Here is a 19,709-nt window from a genome sequence, read left to right as displayed (position 1 = left end):
ATTTTAGTGCAATTTTTTTGATTCTACAATACTTTCTATGTAAGAAACATACTCTTCATTCGTAACGATAAAGCCATTAGTTTTCGAGATATTTGAAGCTGAAAACGAAGGAGCATAATATATTAATCAAAATAAGTGTGCCTTTTCATTTTTAACTAAATATCTGGAAAACTAACGACTTTATTGTTACGAATGAAGAGTATATTATTTGCATTCCCTATTCTACTTTGCAAAATACATATTATATAGATAGACCAAGAGGCAGCGCTGAAAAATCTATTTGAATTTACTAAAGCTAGATTTTTCACAGTTGATTACTGTGAGTGTGTAGAGAAACATACTGCGGTCGGTCAAGCGAAACGCAGAACAGGGATTACTGAGAGGGTATCAAAGTTGCTTTCCTACGAAGGTAATTATTTCCATTTATTAAGGCTGAAAATCAGTATACACATTCTAAATTAAATATAAATAAAAGTTATTATAGTCGGTCAGCTGTATGATGGGACAGAGCCGGTCGGTCGGCCCCAATAGTCGATTGAGGAAATGAAGCATTTTGGATCGCAATTTTTTCGTCCAGCATGGATTTACTTGAAATTTTCACAGAAGGTAGGGAATAGTTCAAGGATCATTTTATATATGCCGCTATCATACGCTAAAACCTTGGGGGTGGTTGCCAACCCATCTCCTGGGTAGGAATTTTTTATTACATTTTAACCATGCAATTCGATGGAAAAAGTGATTCTAAGAAAAAAAATATTTTTTACATTTTCTTCGTAAAACTAATATTTTTCGAGTTATTCACGGTTGAATATAACAGTTTTTCGACGAAAAAATCGACTTTTTTAGAGGGTTTTTTGAAAATATCTCGAAAAATATGCATTTAATCAAAAAAACTGTAGATATCGAAATTGTATCTTTTAGTAACACAAACCAAATTCTTTTCCTATAATATCTTTAAGACCAATACAAACCGAGATACGGCATGTTAAAGGTTAGCTTTTTCGTCAAATGCATAATTTGAAATATTCAAAGGAAAAATATTCGAGAAAAAATAAAATAATCTTTTTTCAAGTATACAATTAGACCTTTCAAAAAATAATAATAAAAAGTTTCTAGCATGAAAATTAAGCGACTTAAAAAAATGTCGAGACCTGCTTTTCTCTACGAAAAAATCGGTGAAAACAACCCCCTAACTACCTTCCTAATTCAAAACTGGTCTTTACCTTTCTGTAGTTCCTTTTATATTTATATTATCAATACACTCAAGGAGTTTGACCTATTTAAAATGCCTAGTTTTGGAAAAATTGGAGTTTAAAGAAAAATTGATTTTTTGCAATTTGGTATTTTTTACCTTTTACTTCAAAATACCTACGAAAATACTGAAGATATGAAAAAAATTATAAACTACTAAATTGTAGGTTTTTTAATGACTAAAATTATTCTGTGCATAGATTTTCATTACAGTGAATAGTTCGCCAGATATAGCTGTTTAAAACCTCTATTTACCAGCAAATACATCCTTATTCGAGTATTTTAAACCCGCCCCAATTAAAAACTAAGGTATCTTACGGAATTTAATTTACACAGTCTTATAGCTCTTTAAAAATCCTATAAAATCGTTTTTGAGGGGTCTCATTACTGAGAGGGTATCAAAGTTGCTTTCCTACGAAGGTAATTAAATCCATTTTCTAAGGCTGAAAATCAGTACCCAGTGAGATATAATATTTTTCCAAAAGTAGGCATGTTAAATAAATCAAACTCCTCGAGTGTATCGATAATATAAATATAAAAGGAATTACAGAAAGGTGGAGACCAATTTTGAATTAGGAAGGTAGTTAGGGGGTTATTTTCACTGATTTTTTCGTAGAGAAAAGCAGGTACCGACATTTTTTTGATTATAAGTCGCTTAATTTTTATGCTAGAAAATTTTTATTATTTTTTTTTTGAAAGGTCTAATTGTATACTTGAAAAGAGATTATTTAAGTTTTTCTCGAAAAATGCAAATTTTTCTCGAATATTTTTCCTTTGAATATTTCAAATTATGCATTTGACGAAAAAGCTAACCTTTAACATGCCGTATCTCGGTTTGTATTGGTCTTAAAGATATTATAGGAAAAGAATTTGGTTTGTGTTACTAAAAGATACAATTTCGATATCTACAGTTTTTTTGATTAAATGCATATTTTTCGAGATATTTTCAAAAATCCCTCTAGAAAGTCGATTTTTTCGTCGAAAAACTGTTATATTCAACCGCGAATAACTCGAAAAATATTAGTTTTACGAAGAAAATGTAAAAAATATTTTTTTTCTTAGAATCACTTTTTCCATCGAATTGCATGGTTAAAATGTAATAAAAAATTTCTACCCAGGAGATGGGTTGGCAACCACCCCCAAGGTTTTAGCGTATGATAGCGGCATATATAAAATGATCCTTGAACTATTCCCTACCTTCTGTGAAAATTTCAAGTAAATCCATGCTGAACGAAAAAATTGCGATCCAAAATGCTTCATTTCCTCAATCGACTATTGGGGCCGACCGACCGGCTCTGTCCCGTCATACAGCTGACAGACTATAATAACTTTTATTTATATTTAATTTAGAATGTGTGTACTGATTTTCAGCCTTAGTAAATGGAAATAATTACCTTCGTAGGAAAGCAATTTTAATACCCTCTCTGTAACCCCTGTTTTACGTTTCGCTTGACCGACCGCAGTATGTTTCTCTACACACTCACAGTAATCAACTGTGAAAAATCTAGCTTTAGTAAATTCAAATAGATTTTTCAGCGCTGCCTCTCGGTCTAAGAGTCACAACATTTGCTTATACATTTGACGCACTGTCCGTCAACGTGTTAAAATACGCGTCTTTGACTGAACTGTTAATATTAATTAAAAAAATATTAATTGAAAATTATTCTATTTCTTTATTAGCTTAAAAATTGTATAATTGTTAAAAAAAATACTAGTCTCTCGTATTCAACGGATTTCAATGGTTCGGAGTTTATGTGAAAAATTAAATGTCCTTTTATATTTACAAAAAAATTCAACTATCCTTGATTCAGACATCCTGCTTATGTGCTCATTCCACTCTTCTTTTCTGTTCTTTACCCAGGTATTTATATTGTCTACTCCACATATGCGTCTGATTTCCTCACTTCTTACCCTATCCTGTAGTCCTTTTCCAGCAATCCTTCTTAAGATCTTCATTTCGTTGGTTTCCAGATGTCTTCGTGTTTTGCTTGTATCTGGTCTTGTTTCTTGTCTGACTCAAGGATAGTAAGAATAGCCAGGGACAAGTCACCGTTAGGCAGGAGAAGTATAGGACGCCCTAGGAAAAGATGGAATGACAACTTAGGGGCAGAATGAAAGGCACCGTTGAAGGAAAACAGGCAGTACTGCCTATATAAAAGAAGAAGAAGAAGAAGAAGAAGAAGAAGAAGAAGAAAAAAATTCAAGTATTTAAGGGTTTTTTGTCGGCTCTGCATTATTTTTAAAATTAATAGCTTTTTTAAAAAAGTTAAGATTTTCCAAATTATTTTCTACTTGATAGTTTAGGCTTTATGCTGAAATCTTATGTACTGTATCCCGAATGAAGTACGTGCCTCCTAGTGGCGGGATACGGGCAACAATACATTGGCTTATAGGGCAGTCCTTACAGTAGGGATCCTGGCCTATACAGAAAAATGCAGGCGGGTGTGGGGTAATACTGCACTTTGGTTGCATTGGTGGTGTATTGGCTAAACGTGCAGGACAGGGCAGGGTATGGTGCTGATAGAAAAGGCATTCAGGCATCAAATATCCAAAAATCTTTTCAGGCCATAATAATGAAAAGACCTTCTCCAAACGAAATAAAAACTTATACTGAAATGATGGCATCTCCTGAGGTAAAATGTTCCGGAAGTAAAATGAGCCTCCATTCGGATCTCCGGGTGAGGACTATCTCAGGGGGAACACCATTGCAGGTTAGAAAAATCAGGATAGGGTCTTGGAATCTTGGTAGTCTTACGGGTAAGAGTCTGGAGTTAGTGGATGCGCTCAAACGAAGAAGAGTTCAAATTGCTTGTATTCAAGAAACTAGGTGGAAAGGACAAAGGGCGAAAGAACTAGGTGATGGATATAAATTGTGGTATGTAGGGAGTAGTAACACTAGAAATGGAGTTGGTATAATTGCTGATAGTGAAATGAAAGATAACGTAGTAGAAGTTGTAAGAACGAGTGATAGAATGATGTCAGTGAAATTTGTAATTGATAAAGAGGTATTGAATGTTGTGTGTGTGTATGCTCCTCAAACAGGTCTGGGTGAGAATGAAAGAAGAGCTTTCTATGATCAATTAGGTGACGTACTGAGTGATATTCCAGCGGAGGAGAAAGTTATAATAGGAGGTGATTTCAACGCACATGTGGGCCAAGCCAAGACAGGATATGAAACAATACATGGGGGATTAGGCTTTGGAACTAGAAATGAAGCTGGAGATGACATGCTAGAATTAGCAACAGCATTGGATATGGCGATTGTTAACACATTCTTTAAAAAGAGAGAAACTCAACTTATTACCTACAAAAGTGGACAACATCAATCCCAAATAGACTACTTCATGATAAGGAAAGAAGACATACGTGAATGCAAGGACTGCAAGGTAATAGTTAGTGAGACAGTAAGCCAACAACATAAGCTGCTTGTTCTGGACATCGAAGTAAAAAGCGAAACTAAACAAAAATATCGGAGAGGACCACAAAAAATCAAGTGGTGGATGCTAAAAGATGAGAAGGAAGGTCTATTCAGGGAAAGAATAGTAGAAAAAATATGTTGGAACATGAAAGGAAGCCCTAACACAATTTGGAGAAAAATGGCCAATATTATTAGAGAGACGGCTATTGAAATACTTGGGAAAACGTCAGGAAAGAAGTTTGAGGATAAAGAGACTTGGTGGTGGTCAAATGAAGTACAAGGAAAAATAAAAGAGAAGAGAAAATTATATAAAAAGTGGCAAGAAACCAGATCGGACATAGATCTTCAAAACTATATGGTCGCCAAAAAGGAAGCGAAAGTAGCAGTAGCAAAAGCTAAAGCAGAAGCGTATTCAAACCTATACGATCAACTTGATACCAGGGAAGGCGAGACGAAGATATATAAAATAGCCAAACAGAGAGCAAAGAAAGCAAAAGATTTTAATCAGATTAGATGTATCCGAGATGAAAATAATAAAATACTAGTTCACGAAAAGGATGTCAAAAAGAGATGGAGAAAGTACTTTGACAGCTTATTAAATGAAGAATTTGACAGACAGCCTGTAGAGTCAACGGAGACAGTAGCAGCAATGGTCACCAAAATAACCAACGAGGAAGTGGCTCAAGCGCTTCAAAAAATAAAGAAAGGAAAAGCGGTAGGACCAGATGATATTCCTGGGGAAGTATGGAGAGCATTGGGAGAGACAGGAACAAGGTGGCTAGCAGGTCTATTTAATAGAATTATGGTAGTTGGACAAATGCCAGACGAATGGAGAAGCAGTATACTGGTACCTGTTTACAAATACAAGGGAGATATACAACAATGTACAAACTACAGGGCTATAAAACTGCTTAGCCACACCATGAAAATATGGGAAAGAGTAATTGATAGACGGATACGTGAAGAGACCGAAATATCCGAGAATCAATTTGGCTTTATGCAGGGTAGATCAACAACAGATGCAATTTTCATTATAAGGCAGTTGATGGAAAAATACAGGAGTAAAGAAACAAACGCTCATATGGTATTCATTGATCTTGAGAAAGCATATGATAAAGTTCCTCGAGAGATTCTGTGGTGGGCACTCAATAAGAAAGGAGTCCCTGGTGAATATGTAAAGATTGTGAGGGATATGTATGAGGGAGTAACGACTAGTGTTAGGACAGGTGTGGGAGAGACTGATAAATTTCATGTGAAAGTAGGATTGCATCAAGGTTCTGTGCTTAGTCCGTATTTATTCTCATTAGTTTTGGACCAGATAACAGCGAAAATGCAGGGTAACATTCCATGGTGCTTAATGTATGCTGATGATGTCGTGTTAGTAGGAAATAGTGAAAGAGACTTAGAACAAAAACTGGAACAGTGGAGACAAGCTCTGGAGGAAAAAGGTTTAAAACTTAGTAGGACAAAAACAGAGTATTTGGAATGTTCATTTAAAGATGGAGCTACTACAAATAAAGTGGTATCTTTGGATGGTGAAATGATTGTAAAAAGCAATAGTTTTAAGTACCTAGGATCGGTATTACAGAGTAATGGAGAAATAGATGGAGATGCATGCAGTAGAATTAGGGCTGGATGGATGAAGTGGAAAGAAGCGAGTGGTGTGTTGTGTGACAGAAAAATTCCAATGAAGCTGAAGGGAAAATTCTATAAAACAGCCATAAGACCAGCTATGATGTACGGAACTGAATGTTGGGCAGTGAAAAAGAAAGAGGAACAGCGAATGCATGTGGCTGAAATGAGAATGCTTAGATGGATGAGTGGAGTGACAAAGAAGGATAAAATTAGAAATGAGTATATTAGGGGAAGTCTAGGTGTGGCACCAATTGATGCCAAAATGAGAGAGCATAGGTTAAGATGGTTTGGTCATGTTCAACGTCGAGACGTTAACCACCCAATACGAAGAATAGCTGAAGTGCAGATTCCTGGAAGGAGTAGGACAGGAAGACCAAAGAAGACCTGGGGGGAGACGATAAGGCAGGACATGTTGGTAAAGGGGATTAACATTGATATGGCCCAAGATAGAATTGTGTGGAGAAATGCAATTAGGGAAGCCGACCCCGCATAGGGATAAGGCAAAGAGAATGATGATGATGCTGAAATCTTATGTAGTGTGTTTTTATATTAAAAATATTTTCTGGATAAATTAAGACGGTTCTGTGTGGCTCTTAAATACGTGAAAATGATTATTGAAAATACATTGATGTTTGACCCTTTTTATAATAATACTTATTTGTCAATTTGTAATATATAATACCTTGTAGGAAATTTAATACTTGTTAAACTTTCTGTCTCCACAATTTTTTTCTAAAATACATAGCTACTGAGATGTAACAACGAAAAGGAGAGAAAATATTGAATTTTTCTAAAAATTTTAACAAATTGTTTTAAAAAAAGCTTAGCCCACCTTGTGGGTCCGTATAGCAAAATTATCATTTCTAATAATATTTTGAAAAGATTAAAGCAGAAAAAAATAGGATCATATACGATTTACCCCACCCAAGACAGATACCGCCTGGTCTATGTAAAATTCTTATAATAGATTTATAAATTTTAAATATAATCTAACAATAAAACACTGAAACTGTTTTTTTTTCTATACTTCCACAAAATTTATTATAACTATGTGACTACAGCTGTTTCGGCAGAGTGCCTTTCTCAAGTGATTTAGTTTACTATGTGTTTGCCTTTTTTAAGTCTTTAACTGAAGAGGTTGAGGAGTGGGGAGCTGTTTGTCTCGAGTTGGTCATTCAGAATTATATCTGTATTTTTTAATTTATTAATTTCCATAGATTCTAATAAAGATCGCTTAAGGTCTTTATTTTGAATATGCATGTTTGAAACTCTTCATTAAAAGAATGATTATGACCTAGAAGGTGAAGTGCGTTTGTAGAAGTGTCTGTTTTCTATTGTTGAAAGCCCTTTTGTGTTCTCCTATCCGTTTGTCAAAAGTTCTGCCAGTTTGACCGATGTAAGTTTTCGGACAGTCACCACAAGTTAGTTTGTAGACACCACTCTGTAGTTGTTTTCTCTTTCGGCTCTTATTGTTTTTAATATATTTGCTTAAGTTGTTGCTAGTTCTGAAAGCTGGTGTTATTCCTTTCTTTTTTATGTATCTGCCTTTTTTTGGTTGTTATCTTGCCAGTATATGTGATAGAGCAGAAGGTACTGGGTTCTTTCTGTGGTGGTGAATAGACTAATTTCAAGGCTCTCTTATGAAGTTTTTGGTTTAAAATTGTATTAATTGTTTGTTCGTTATAGCCATTGTTTATTGCTATTTGTTTAATGATGTTCAGTTCTATTTCGAAGTTATTTTTTGACATGGGAATTGCTGTTAGTCTATGTATCATGCTATGGTAGGCTGCTAATTTATGTTGTGTAGGATGGGATGATGAATTGTATATAGTTGTGTCAGTATGGGTAGGTTTATGCTATACGGAGAACTCATGTTTGTTGTGTAGTCTGGTAATTGTTACATCTAGAAAGTTTATGGACTTCTTCTGTTCTGTTTCTATTGTAAACTCGATATTACTATGAAGTGAATTAATGTATGATAGAAATTGGTCAAGTTGCCTGTTCACTCCTGTAAAGCATACTAGTATATCATCCACGTATCTCCACTCTCCACCAATATAATGATATACTAGTATGCTTTACAGGAACAAACAGGCAACTTGACCAATTTCTATCATACATTAATTCACTTCATAGTAATATTGAGTTTACAATAGGAACAGAACAGAATAAGTCCATAAACTTTCTAGATATAACAATTACCAGACTATACAACAAACATGAGTTCTCCGTATATCATAAACCTACCCATACTGACACAACTATATACAATTCATCATCCCATCCTACACAACACAAATTAGCAGCCTACCATAGCATGATACATAAACTGACAGAAATTCCCATGTCAAAAAATAACTTGGAAATAGAACTGAACATCATTAAACAAATAGCAGTAAACAATGGCTATACCGAACAAACAATTAATAAAATTTTATACCTAAAACTCCATAAGAAAGCCCTGAAATTAGTCTATCCACCACCACAGAGAGAACCCCGTACCTTCTGCTCTATCACATAATATACTGGCAAGATAACAACAAAAATAGCCAGATACAAAAAAAAGAAAGGAATAACACCAGCTTTCAGAACTAACAACAACTTAAGCAAATATATTAAGAACAATAAGAGCCGAAAGAGAAAACAACTACAGAGTGGTGTCTACAAACTAAATTTTGGTGACTGTCCGAAAACTTACATCGGTCAAACTGGCAGAACATTTGACAAACGGATACTAGAACACAAAAGGGCTTTCAACAATAGAAAACCAGACACTTCTACATACGCATTTCACCTTCTAGATCCTAATCATTCTTTTAATGAAGAGTTTCAAATTCTGCATATTCAAAATAAAGGCCTTAAGCTACCTGTATGAGAATCTATGGAAATTAATAAACCAACTCGAGACAAACAGCTCCCCACTCCTCAACTTCTTCAGTTAAAGACTTTAAAAAGGCAAACCCATAGCAAAGTAAATCACTTGAGAAAGGCACTCTGCCGAAACAACTGTAGTCACATAGTTACAATCAATTTTGTGAAAGTATAGAAAACAAACGTTTTCAGTGTTTTATTGTTAGATAAAATGAACTTCCATCAAGTAACGGTCGAATCAATCAAATTTTTAATATTTATTAACATGTATTTCTTGTTTATAATGCAATACAACTGTAGAATATTATTTTGTCGACTACCTCATGTTATATTTGCAGTGGTGCAAGGATCGCGAATGCGTCTTGATGCTGGAACCTCCCGCTCCCATCGACGGCGATTGGGGAGACTGGAGCTCGTGGAGCGAGTGTTCCAAATCCTGCGGCGCGGGGGTTTCCGTGATGGAGAGAGAGTGCAACCACCCGACGCCCGCCTATGGAGGCAAGTACTGCGTCGGCGAGAGAAAGAGATACCGGATATGCAACACTCAAGCTTGTCCACCTGGGGAGCCTACATTTAGAGCGAGGCAATGTTCCGAATACGACGATGAGCTTTACGAAGGAAAGAAATATAAGTGGCAGCCATATTTCGATGAAGGTAAGTACGTTTTAGTGTATATCACGAGAGGAGTAAATAATTAATTTTTATAGTCCCTTACATCGGTTGTTTCCTTAACAGTTATGTTGACGATATCCTCAATAATTTAATTTAATTTGTTATTGATCAGGATGTAGCCTTGTCCTTCTCTGGGACTCGTTGTAGGACTACATAGACCAGTGTTTCCCAACGTCGGGCCCATGCCCCACAGGGGGGCAATTCTAAAATGGACTCAACACGAGTTAAATCCTTTCGCTACTGGATATTTAAATGCAATGCTAGGTTTCGGTACCAGAAACGAAAAAGCAAATTCTTAAATAATTGCGGTAAATAATTATTAGGTATAATTTCGCTATAAGTACCAAAATTTCAATTGGATCCTTGGTGCCTCAAGTAAACTAAAAATTTTGAAAAGAGAAGAACATTAAAATCTCTATTAGGGGAGTGCAATTAGAACGAAAAGATACAATGTTTCGGAAAAAATCAAACAAGGTTATATTTTTCTAAAACTTTTTTGTTAGTTTATAAATATGTTAAAGTAAAAAGTTCTACTCACAAATTTCGCCGCTAATTGTTTATTAATTGTTTAAACAATAACAATTGTTTTGTATAAATAATGTTAAGAATATGGGTAAATTCAACATTTTATTTTGATAAAAAATGTTTTTATTTTAGTTTTGATTATGCTGAATCCGAATCTGACATTACAATTTGCAAATTCAAAATGCCGGATTCAAAATGGCGGATTTTTTCCTAAAAATCCTTAAAAAGTAGTTGTAAAATCCGATTTTTTTATAAAACGTGTTTGTTTACATATATGTGGATATTTTTGAGAGGTTGCTGAACCTGAATCAAATCTGGATAATTTAAATTATAAAATGGCATGTCCAAAATGGCGGATAACTTAACAAATAGTTGTAAAATCATAATTTCTTTACAAAATGTATTTATTTCTACATATATTTATTTTTGAGAGCTTTGATAAGCCTAACTTAAATGTTAACATTATAAACTATAAAATGGCGGATCCAAGATGCGGATTTTTTTTAAAAGAACATTAAAAAGAACATTTTTCTAAAACATTTATTGTCTTTATTTTTAACAGGTTGTTGAATCTGAATTAAAGATTAAAAATTTAAATTTCAAAATGGCGGATCCAAAATTGCGGATATTTAAATGAAAAACAAGTAGAATCCAATCAAACAAATATGGAATTTCATTCTTAAAAAAAAGATAAACAAATAATTTTCACAATAATATTAAAAATTAAAATGTATTAGAAAGAATATTTAAAGAAAAACAAATTTTCGATTAGAAGGATTTAATTACATATTGAAACATAGTTTTTAATTCCAAACAACTTTTCTTTATAAACATTTTCGATATTGTGAAATATAAAGGTACTTTACTCCTGAGTGAAATTCATATTTTTTGACATACCTCGTACAAAATTAACAAAATTGGATATTTGATGGTTACATCTTATGCTATATATGATGCAGAGTATTTTATAAAGAATAACTTTTTTTCGTAAAACTGATATTAAAAAAGTTATCAATAGGTTCCAAGTTACGCAGACATACTGTATAAGAGCTAAAAAAAATTTTTTTGTTGAACATTTATTATTTTTGAAGCTTATTGTTAAATGTATTTTAGGTAATTTTTACAGAAAAAAGTTTTGATCACTCTGTATATACATTTTTTCAGCTGGTAATTTTCGGTTTTTGTATTACATTTTTGTTATCTTTCTAAGTTTTCTCAAAAAGAAATTGTTTATTTCATTTTTAAATTAAAATAATTCAGTGTTTTTTAAAGATTACATCCCAAGCTTTAAAAAAATAACAAAAAACTTTTATTATATTTATTCAAACTTGACTAATACTGTCTTAAATTGGTGGGAATTCTGTAAAACTACGAAGTTTTCAAAAATTACATTTTTTGAGACATCGTATTATTTGAATTAAATTTTTGAAATTTTTTTTGAATAAAACATCGTTTAGTCAGATGATTGAGAGGTAAGTTGTGCAACTTTGAGAGTTTTATAAGTAAAATTGTATTAGTTACACATTTTTAAATAATTTTTAAACAAAATTCACGTAAGGCTCATTTTCCGCCCACACCGTACTTATGTCCATACATTTTATTTCTTTTTATTACAACCATAAGATAGCTTGTTTCAGCTTCTTTCATATCCAATTTGTAAAATTTCTTTTGATCCATTAGTTAAAGAATTACATTAAAAAAACTCAACCGTGCACTTCTTCCAACGCTAGTTTACAGTGCGCTAATGTGTGTGAGAAGGGTGACTTTAGCGTTATAAATAAAAAATTACAGAAGCTAGAGATTTAACTTTCGAAAAATCTTTATATAAGGTTTTTTTTGTAAAATTTTCTGAATTTTTCAATGGTCAGGTCAGTTTTTTTCTAAAAATTATATTTTCGGAGTTATTTAAAAAAACATCTAACTTCGCTGTTCATTTGTTTAATAAAAAATGAAGCACCCACTTCTCGAGTAGAACTTTTTGATATGTTGTTTATTAAATATTTCTTAATGAAATTACAAAAAGTTTTATCTTGTTTGATTTTTTCCGAAGTGAAAATCTAAATGCACTCCCCTATATGTACTACCCATACTTCAACTAAGCATCGTGTTCTTAAGGATAGTTATCCAATTTATTTATTATTCGCTTAAACAGGAAAAATCATACTGTCGGAGAGAATTTAATAACACCATCATTTCTTAACGGTTCTTAAAAAAGATGACAAATATCTAAAAGCTGTGAAATTCAGTAACAATACTGTTAACAGAAAAGTAGACGAAATGAGTGAAGATATTGAAAAACAACTTGTTGAAAAGATGAAAACAAGAAATTTGTCAGTGAAAATGGCATGGATCAACTTAAGAGACAGTGAGGCAGTATTGGTAACTTACGTAGGATATACTGATACATAAAGGGCAGTTTGTTGAAAAATTGTTCTGTAAAAAACTAGAAAGCACCATCAATTTCAAAGATATATGTATAATAAGCTAAAAAACTGCTTTTTGTTAATGATATACCAATAAAAAATATAACATCTTGTACTGCAGATGGTGCTCCTAATATGATGGGCAAGAAAAAGGGCTGCTTAAAATTGATGAAAGATGCGAATCCAGAAATGATTATTGTACATTGTGTCATCCATACGGAAAACTTGATAGCTAAAAACATTTGGACTGTTCTAAATGAAGCACTGCATTCAGTAATAAAGTGTGTTAATACTATTAAAACTAATGCCAAATGTGAGCGTCTCTTCAAGCTATTTTGTGAAGAACAAAATGAAGACCCAATGTGACTTTTACTTCATACTGAAGTAAAATGGCTACCTAAGATGCTTGATAAGATTTGTGACTCAGTTTTATCCTTTTTGAAAAAGTTTGTACAGTTTCATTGACTCAAAACATGTGCAGTAACTGAAACCGCTTTACTTGTTATTGCCAATCATCTGAATATTCTATCGGCTGATTTCAGAGAAAGATTTTTTGATACAAAACATATTGATTTTGAGCATGGATGATGCAGCCAATGTTCGAGGATTTGCCTGATGTGTATATCAAATGTGCAGTATCAAAGTGTGTTTAACAAAAAAGCGAGGAAACAAAAATAAATATCCAAATTCAACAAAATGTTCAACAAAGCTACTGCTACCATTTCCATCTTCATATTTAGCTGAATGTGAAATAAGTGCTGTAAATGATTTTCTGGTAAAAAAAAAGAAATCGGCTGGATATAACACAACGTCAAGACTTGAGACCGAAGCTAACACATCGCACACATCTTATGGAAAATATAATGTCACTCAAATTCAATAAAACTTACATGAATAGATTCGTTTCAATGTAACGGTCACTTATTATCATTGCGCCAACTCTGAATTTTCAGTAACGCCAGCCACATTGTTTGATTTGCTTGTCTGGATAATGTTTAGAAGAAATGCGTTCAATGTGCTTCCCCGTTTAGGATTTTGTCCTCTTCAGGGTTTGAGGTGAATGTATTGTGTTGGCAGCAAAAGCAAACAGTCCGAAAAACACACTGGGGCAAGCGCCGTGTCCTGGTGTTCTTGGATCCTGGGTTATGCCGGACGGTGGTGTCCAGAAGGCTAAGAAGTCAACAGAGAAGAAAGTTTGATGGGTTGTTGTTGGTTCCATAGACATTTACGTGTACTGTCCGTGCTTTGCTCTCGACCAGTCTCCCTAGAAACCATTGTACAACGACAGGCGAACCTGCGTCCCTCGTCGGCGGTCAGGAGGTGGCTTTGAGTGCAGCGTGGACAGTGTGCGTTCGAGTGGAGAAAATAGTTGCGGCTATTTTCTTGGGACGAACAGGTATAATTGTGCAATGAAGTTGGGAAACCGCAAAAAACCAACTTCTCCCTGTTCGGGGTAGGGAAGAGGAAATGTTAGAGGTGGGTACGGTAGGCTAACGGGGTAGCCTCAAGGATGTTTTCGTACTCCACCGGGAGTTCGTCAATGCATGTTTGCATTAGAGCGGACGGTACATGAATCTTTTTGCGTTTGGGCTTTCGGTGGAGTACGTGGCCGGAAGATGAACAGGAACATTTGAGAGATTCTTGTGTGTCGGAAGGGGGGCCGTTGATTACTTTGATTGTGAAGTTCCTGTTCAGAGAGTTTATTCTCTCGGTGATTTTGGGGGTGTTCGAGATGTTATGGATTTCGTTTGAGGGATATCGCCAGTGCTCATAGTTGCATCTACGCAAGATTCTACGTTCTGTTCTCAACAACCTCTCTTGTTTTTGTCTTGAACAAAGAGAGTAGATACATGATTTGTACTCCATGACGGGTCGAATAAAGGTCTTGTAAGTGTGAATGAGAGTCTTCTTGTGTGTCTTGCCAATTTTTCCCGAGAGAGCGTTGAGAAGTCTGGCCCTGTTCCTTACCCTATCTAAAGTTGCCTTTAGATCTGCGTCCCAGTTGAGAGTCCTGGTGAACAGTACTCCCAAATAGTTCGCAGTCGGGCTAACAACAAGCCTTTCTCCCAACAGTCTCAGTGGATATTGGTCGTCTTCATTGCGTATGATTCTATTTGACACAGAAGGGGCGCGAAACACAATTGTTGTTGTTTTGTTCGCGTTCAGCGTGACTCTCCACTTACAACACCATTCGCCGACGCCGTCCAACAGAGCCTGGGCTCTTCTGAAGAGGAGTCTTGGGTTGTATCGAGAGGTTGTTGAGAGCAGAGTCGTGTCGTCTGCATAGAGAAACAGCCGAGTACCTGGGATATTTTGGTTAGTGATGTCGCTGTTGTAGATGATGTACAACAGCGGTGCTAGGACTGAACCCTGGGGAACTCCAGCTTGTGGAGTGAAGGGGGTGGACTTTTGATCGCCTATTTTAACTCTGACAGTACGGTTGTGGAGGTAGGAGTGTACAATTTTGGTAAATTGCAATGGTAGCCCGATGTCCAGAAGTTTCCGAACAAGCCCGTCGTGCCAGACCTGGTCGAAAGCCTTCTGCACATCCAGAAATGTGGCTATGGCGAATGAACCATCGTTGATGGTTTGAGTAACTTTGGTAGTGAAATCTATTAATGCATGTTTAGTAGATTTACCTGACTGGAATCCGTATTGGAATTTTGGTATGATATTGTGGTTTTCGAGAAAGTCATTGAGCCTCTCTTTTAGGATTAGCTCAAGAACTTTACCCAGAGTATTGATTAATGAAATTGGTCTATAGGATTCCACGTCGGTTGGGGGTTTGCCTTTTTTCAAAAGCATGATGGTGTTGGCCACCTTCCAAGGAGTAGGAAAGTGGCTGTTTTTGAGACATGCATTGAATATTTTAGTTAGAAGAGGAATGATACTCTCTGGAAGTTTTTTGAGGCACCTTCGGTTGATGCCATCAGGTCCGGGAGCGCTGTTTTTGCCGATTTGGCAAAAGCTCTCCGTTTCCCTGTCTGTGAGGGGGTCCATGATAGGATCATAGACTGGAATGTAGTGGTTGAGAGTAACATTTACAATGTATTCTGTGTTGAATTTAAATATGCGATCAAAGTTCGGGTTATCTGGAGTTTGAAAATTGTTTTGAAGCGAATTTCTGAATGCTTCGGCTTTCCCTTCTGGGGAATTGACTATGTGATTGTTGACCAACAGATGGGATGGTTGAGATAGTTTTTGTTTTGTTAGGACTTTGAATTTTTGCCAGAATTTACCTCCGTCTCTGTAGTCCAGTTTTGAGGTAGCATCTTCCCACCGGCGAGCCGTTAGGACAGATATCTCCCTCTTTATCCTGGCACAGATCCGGTTGTACTCTGTTTTGATTAGTGGGTTTCTGTTGGCCTTGTATTGACGTAGAAGACGTCGTTTTTGTTGGATTTTGGCAATGATGTATTGTGGAAGTGCCGGTGATGTATAGGTTATTTGTTTGAGTGGAATTGCGTGCGTGATCGCCTCAGTGATGAGGTTCTCGATTTCGGTTGCACTGGTGTCGATACTATCGTTAGTATCGAGTTCGCCTAACATAGGGAGATTTTGTGTGATGAAGTTTTGGAATTCAGTCCAGTTAGCGTATTTTTTCAGTAATAAGAGCAGGAATTGATATAAATTGATCTGAAATCAAATGGGTAGGTACATAAGTTGGAGAGGGAAAAAATATTTTAAGATATCCAAATTATCGGGACTTCATAAATCTTTTAAGACTATTAAGCCTCTTACCTTGTAAATCATAAATGACAACGCACTTCCAGTGACGCACCGTAAAACAAGGGTATTTAATGCACTAATGAGAATTTAACAGAATTTTATTTAATTAACACTATTGAATTACGACTTAAATTGCATTCTACTGTGTTTTAACATTATCGATCAATTAAAAGAAAATTAGCCAAATCGTTTGCTTTAGAAAGAATCAAAAGTTTTTGTCACTAGTCAACTTTATCTGGTAATTATTGTAAACTAGTAATTATTATAAAGGGTCGTTACGTTCCGCCAAATGGTTAGTTTTTGTCGAACTGTTGTTCTACTATTAACTATTTTAATTAGTGAAAATGCAGTGTTATATTTGTGATGTTCGAGTTCGTGCTAGAGGTTTTCGTCGAGTTGAGAACTTAGATAATCTTCCACCAAGATTTCAGGAGATTGCATTGGGTCGCCGCATGAACAACAATCTACCGGAAGCCAATTTTGATATTGGGATTGTGATCCACATAAACTGCTACAGATACATCATTAAAGAAATTGAACAAGGTAATGATGATAATGTGAATGCTTGTAGATTCAAGTGTGTATTACAAAGAAATAATTTATGTTTTGTATGTGATAGAGCTAGAAATCTTGAACGTTTGTCATTAGAAGCTAGAGTAGATATCTACATGAAACGAGAGATTTTTGTACGAAAGGGTGCTTTATGTTGCAGTGATCACATAAATGATGACAGTATGTTAGATCATAATATAATAGAGAATTTGCGTGGTAATATGCGTACTGTTAACTTAAGTCCGAAAGAAGTTTCAGAGTGGTTTCAAGCGTTACGTCTGACAGCAATTGAAAATACTACTAATCGTTTCGAGACAGAAACGGGTATTCAAGAGAAACGACTTCAAAGCATTGACAAACTTAAGCAAAAATAATTTTCAAGATCTTTATACTTATTGCGATGAGGTCGTAGTTTATGATAGAACTAGAGTTATTACTAAAAAGGTTTTAATTACATTTCTTATGAAATTAAAATACAATTTAAGTGACGATTTATTAAAACTTTTGTGCTCATATTCCAGCAAATCCAACGTTAGTCTGACAATAACTGCAGTACGTACAAGTCTTTGTCAACGATTTGTTAGAGAAAATCTGGGTTTAGAAGCAATTGGTCGCCAAGAATTTATTAGAACCCATGTTACAGATTTTGCTAACTCTTTGTACAATCCGAATCCTGACAATCCTCAAGCCATTATTTACATAGATGGAACCTATCTCAAAATTCCCAAATCGTCTAATTTTCGAAGTCTTCGCCAAACTTATTGTCTACATAAGGGTTATCATTTAATCAAACCTGTTTTAATAGTCGGACTTGACGGATATATTTTGGACTTACAAGGCCCCTATTTTTCTGATTCAAGAAATAACGATGCTGCAATTTTACAACATCACCTTGAAGATGAGGAACAAGACGAAGTAAATAACCTGCGTAACTGGCTGCAACCAAATGATATTGTAATTGTAGATAGAGGCTATCGTGATTCTATTTATTTATTAAATTATTTAGGCCTAGAATGTCATATGCCACCACTTCTACCAAGAGGACAAAGACAGTTGTCTACTGAAGATGCTAATAAAGCGCGATTAATTACTAAAACAAGATGGATAGTTGAAGCTCGGAATTTTTTTTTTTTTTTTATTTAATGTTGTAATATTTACAATCTGTCCTCAACTGAGAACAATAGGTAAATTATTTGACAAAAATTGAAAATTTTGACCTGTAGAGGGAGATCCAGTGATCACCCTCTTTACATAAATTAAATTAAAACAAATTAAAATAAGTTTAGTTATCACAGATTATTCGAATCTTCTTGCTAGATCCACTACTTTGAATCTCTTCAGGCGTCGTACATCATTGTGGTCATCAGTAAGGTTGCTGGCTAACTCATTTGGATGAGATTCTAGTCTCTTGGAATATTTTTTGTAATATTCCGTTATTACTGTTTTTATGGATGGCACATTGAGGTCTTGCTCTATCACATAGTTTGGCACGTACCAAGGGGCATTCAGCATTGTTCTAAGGACTTTGTTCTGGAATCTCTGCAATATTTCTAGGTTAGTTTGACTGGCTGTCCCCCAAAGTTGGATACCATAGGTCCACACTGGTTTTAATATAGTTTTATATATCAGCAGTTTGTTTTCAAGTGATAGTTGAGATTTACGACCGATGATCCAGTACATTTCTCGAAATTTTATTCCTAGTTGTTTTCTTTTTGTAAAAATGTATTTTTGCCAAGTTAATCTCCTATCAAGATGGATTCCTAGGTACTTGACAGTATCGGTTTGTGGGAGTTGAGTTTCATTTAGTGTTACAGATGGACATGTTTGTCTTCTCATGGTGAAGGTTACATGGATGGATTTACTCTCATTCGCCTTTATCTTCCATTTTTTAAGCCATATTTGTATATTATTAAGGTCTTTCTGAAGGGTTCTGGATGCTGTATTTGGATCATGGTGAGAGGCTAGTACAGCAGTGTCATCAGCAAAAGTTGCACACGTTGTTTTGTTACTTGTGGGTAGGTCAGCAGTGTAGAGCAAGTACAATACCGGTCCCAAGACACTTCCTTGTGGTACTCCGGCTTTTATTGGTCTTAGGCTTGTGTATTCATTATCCTGCTTGACTAGGAAATGTCGGTTGGAAATATAGCTTTTTAGGATTTGATAAAAAGGATGAGGAAGGTTTTTCTTTAGTTTAAAGAGCATACCAGCATGCCATACCTTGTCGAAGGCCTGACCAATGTCCAGGAATGCAGCAGAACAATACCTTTTATTTTCTAGATCACTTCTGATGTGTTTTACCAGTCTATGTACCTGTTCTATCGTTCCGTGTTGTGTTCTGAACCCAAATTGGTGTTGGGGAATTAGTTTCCTTTCTTCTATAACTGGGGATAATTGTTTAAGGAGAAATTTTTCCAAAATTTTTGATAGAACAGGTAGCAGGCTTATTGGTCTGTATGAAGTCACCTGAGTTTTATTTTTCCCTGGCTTAGGTATGAGAATAATTTGAGCAACTTTCCATTGTTCTGGGTAGTAACCTAGCCTAAATATTGCATTAAATACTTGCGTTATCATTTTCAGACCTTTGCATGTCAATTGCTGCAGTACTTTCCCGTTGATCAGGTCATACCCTGGAG

The 19,709-nt window shown here is 35.1% G+C and overlaps 1 protein-coding gene across 4 annotated transcripts in view; it reads left to right on the top strand.

The window, feature by feature from the left end:
* The window catches only part of LOC126886755 (A disintegrin and metalloproteinase with thrombospondin motifs 7), a 285,039-nt gene that overhangs the window by 203,420 nt on the left and 61,910 nt on the right, over nt 1–19,709 (top strand). For all 4 annotated transcript variants that reach the window (XM_050653778.1, XM_050653777.1, XM_050653775.1 and 1 more), the window contains exon 9: nt 9,514–9,829. In XM_050653778.1, coding sequence (XP_050509735.1) covers nt 9,514–9,829 — 316 coding nt within the window. The remainder of the gene's footprint in view (nt 1–9,513; nt 9,830–19,709) is intronic.

The sequence above is a fragment of the Diabrotica virgifera genome, chromosome 6 (genome assembly GCF_917563875.1).
Source record: "Diabrotica virgifera virgifera chromosome 6, PGI_DIABVI_V3a".
Taxonomy (NCBI): domain Eukaryota; kingdom Metazoa; phylum Arthropoda; class Insecta; order Coleoptera; family Chrysomelidae; genus Diabrotica; species Diabrotica virgifera.
This window is presented reverse-complemented; position numbering and strand designations above follow the sequence as displayed.